Raw genomic sequence first — 3,297 nt, 5'->3', positions numbered from 1 at the left:
TTTAAAAGGAGGTGGAAGTCAATCAGGAACAAGTCAATCAGCAGGTTATGATGATGATGATGATGATGATGATGATGATGATGATGATGATGATGATGATGATGATGATAGCGAGTGTGATGATGATGATGACCGTGACTCTGGTGTTGATGATGGCTGGTAGGAGATAACTTCTTTTCTTTTCAATCGTCATCAACAATTTTTAAATGGAGACTTCTTTCTTTTTAAAAATTTATCACTCTATTATCACGTTATCGTCATCATCATTTCATCTTTCTTTTGAATCGTCATCATCTTTATTTTTATCATCATCATCATCATCATCATGACCACCACACAGCTTGGCCTACTCTACAGTGAAAAAGAATGGATGGATGAATGGGAAAATCTGATAAAGCTGGCATCTCCAGAGCCCAGATCCATACAAAAGTTTGTTAACCCCATGACCTCTCAACCTCATTAATATTCATAATCTTAGCTAATATAAACTATGATAAAACATTGGCCCATCTCATTAATATTCATAAGTTCAGCTATTAACTTTAATATGTTTAGCTGTTGAACATTGTAACGATATTTTGCCCTGTCTTATTGAAATTAGAATGCGTTAGCTTAGCAGAAGTAATGTAATTAATGTAGTGTAAAATGTATATTTACCAATTGATTTTCAGCCTGCATAAGACGACTACAACTGCTGTACCAGTGTCAACTTCAACTCCACAAACATCAGCGGTGACGCTAACAGCAGCAGTAGCAGTTACAACTTCAGCTAGCAACACCGTTACACAACCATCTTCACAATCATCACCACCAGCTACAACAACCACAGCAGTCACAACAAAAACGCCAAATGATACTTTCTATGAAAGCCTAGAAGAGATTCACATCTTCGCCCTCTGCCACATTCTAAGAAGGCCCATCCTAGTTGTGGCCGATACAATTCTGCATGACAGCAACGGAGAGGCCCTGGCCCCGATATCTTTCGGGGGGGTTTATTTACCCCTCGAAATTTCGCCATCTTGTTGTTACAAGTTGGTCATTTGTTCGTGGTTTGTTTTACTTTTCTGCTATGAAAATTCAGCAGTACTACAGCATCGTAGAGACATATGCAGTCGCGTTAACATCGTCATTTGTAGTAGCATCATCAACGATCACAGCGATCATAGTCATTAGCATCACCACAATCACGTTCACCATTGCAATCATATCATGCATATTCATCACAGGTCTCCACTCATCCTGTCATATGACTCAGCACATTTTTCAGCCATTCTTCCGCTCAATTCCGAGTTCAAAGTTCAAGAAGATGAAGACCTTAGAGCTGCTATTGAAGCTGCTGCCGCTGCTGCTAACAATAATAGTAATAGTAATAATAATGAAAGTGATAATGACGATAGTCAGCTGATTGGTTAGAGCATTTTAGCTTAAAATATTTTCATTTTTTTATATTCTTCCGTCATCTTGAAGTAAAGTTATTTTTCATTTGTTTGTACACGCAAATATTTTACATTCTTTCATTTTTTTTATTTCTTTCATTCATCTGTTCATCTGTCAGTCGATCGCTTTTTCACTCTTTCGTTCACTCATTCATCCATTTTTCTATTTCATTTTCCACTTATTCATCCATAATCAACCCGATCATTATCTTCTCTAATTAATTCATACATTTACTCATTTATTCATTCGTATATTCACTTTTTGACCATTCATTCATTCATTCATTCATTCATTCATTCATTCATTCATTCATTCATTCATTCATTCATTCATTCGTTCATTCATTCTTTCATTCGTTCATTCATTCTTTCATTCGTTCATTCATTCTTTCATTCGTTCATTCATTCTTTCATTCGTTCATTCATTCTTTCATTCGTTCATTCATTCTTTCATTCGTTCATTCATTCGTTCATTCATTCATTCATTCGTTCATTCATTCTTTCATTCGTTTATTCATTCATTCATTCAGTCGTTCATTCATTCATTCGTTTATTCATTCATTCTTTCATTCGCTCATTCTTAGCCGCAATACCATTGGTTGACTCATCCTTGAACTTGCTCCCAGTACACTTTCTGGTCGATCCAATCAGAAGTAAAAGTTGCAATAACATCACCACAAAGGACAACAAAAACATCAACAACGATACCAATAACAATAATAACATTAGTAACGATAATAACATTAGTTTTAATGCAATTGTGGATGCAGTAAATTTGAATGATGACAAAGAGTATTGCATTGATGTCCTGAAAAGCTATCTCGATATACAAGAGTTACCTTTAATCTGCACATCTAATAGAAACAACAACAGCAACAACATTAACATTAATAACAACAACACAAACGTCATCACAAGCATCAACAGTTGCTACTTTACGCTGAAGATAAAGTCAGGGAGCTGCAACAACATCACTGACATTGCATCAAACAACATCGACAACAGCAACAACAACAACAACAACAGTCTGACTAAAAGTGGATCTAAAGAAAACGTAAACAACGGAATGATTGTTAATGATAATCTCCTAACCAACGAGCAGCTAATGATGGCCGACATACACGGAAAACAGCATTCCTCGTCGTTGTCGTCGTCACCTTCGTCAACATTGTCGACAAAGACTAAAGGCAAATTTCCAAATGTTGCACATCAGATTGTCAGGACTTTCAACAGTTTAGGCAGAAGTATGAGACGTAAGGTAAGTTGGATTGAGGTTGGGGATGTGTAGTATCGTTATTGTTTTTATTATTTTTTTTATTTTTAGGAATATTATTTGTATAAATGTTCATAAAAGCCAAGTTTTATGATAATACTTAGGTCAGACAGAGTTCAAGTAGTCCGTTCAAAAAGTCTTCCAACAAAGTTAGTGCAACAGTTGTCGCTCCAGATTTGAAAATTATGGAACACCAATCTAATCCCCATCAATATAATCAGCAGCAACAGCATCAACTACATCAGCAGCAGCAGCATGTCGTTGACGCAGCAACTACAACAGCATCTGCAACAAACACAACCTGCACTACTAATGTTAATGACAACGACATCAATAACTACAACAACAACAATGATAATATCAACAATAACATCAATAATAATTACAACAACAGCAACAATGCAACAAATACGACAATCTTATGCGCCAGGCTAACAGAAAACCTTCAATCATACCAACGTGAGATTATACAAAACTATCTCGACGACGCTTTTCAGAGGTTCCAGACGAGCAAACTACAAAATGGCCGCCAGCAACAGCGCGAAATCATGATGTCGGCCAGCGATTTTGAGTCTTTGGTGGCGATGG

The 3,297-nt window shown here is 36.4% G+C and overlaps 1 protein-coding gene across 1 annotated transcript; it reads left to right on the top strand.

The window, feature by feature from the left end:
• Window positions 1-334: 334 nt before the first annotated feature.
• HELRODRAFT_146421 (hypothetical protein) lies at window positions 335-1,032 on the top strand (the record flags this gene model as incomplete). Its single annotated transcript, XM_009013854.1, has 2 exons — window positions 335-429; window positions 870-1,032. Coding segments are annotated over 2 exons (258 nt in total), but the record flags the coding sequence as incomplete, so codon positions are not given.
• Between the last annotated feature and the right edge of the window lie 2,265 nt (window positions 1,033-3,297).

Source organism: Helobdella robusta (genome assembly GCF_000326865.2).
Source record: "Helobdella robusta unplaced genomic scaffold HELROscaffold_121, whole genome shotgun sequence".
NCBI lineage: Eukaryota > Metazoa > Annelida > Clitellata > Rhynchobdellida > Glossiphoniidae > Helobdella > Helobdella robusta.
This window is presented reverse-complemented; position numbering and strand designations above follow the sequence as displayed.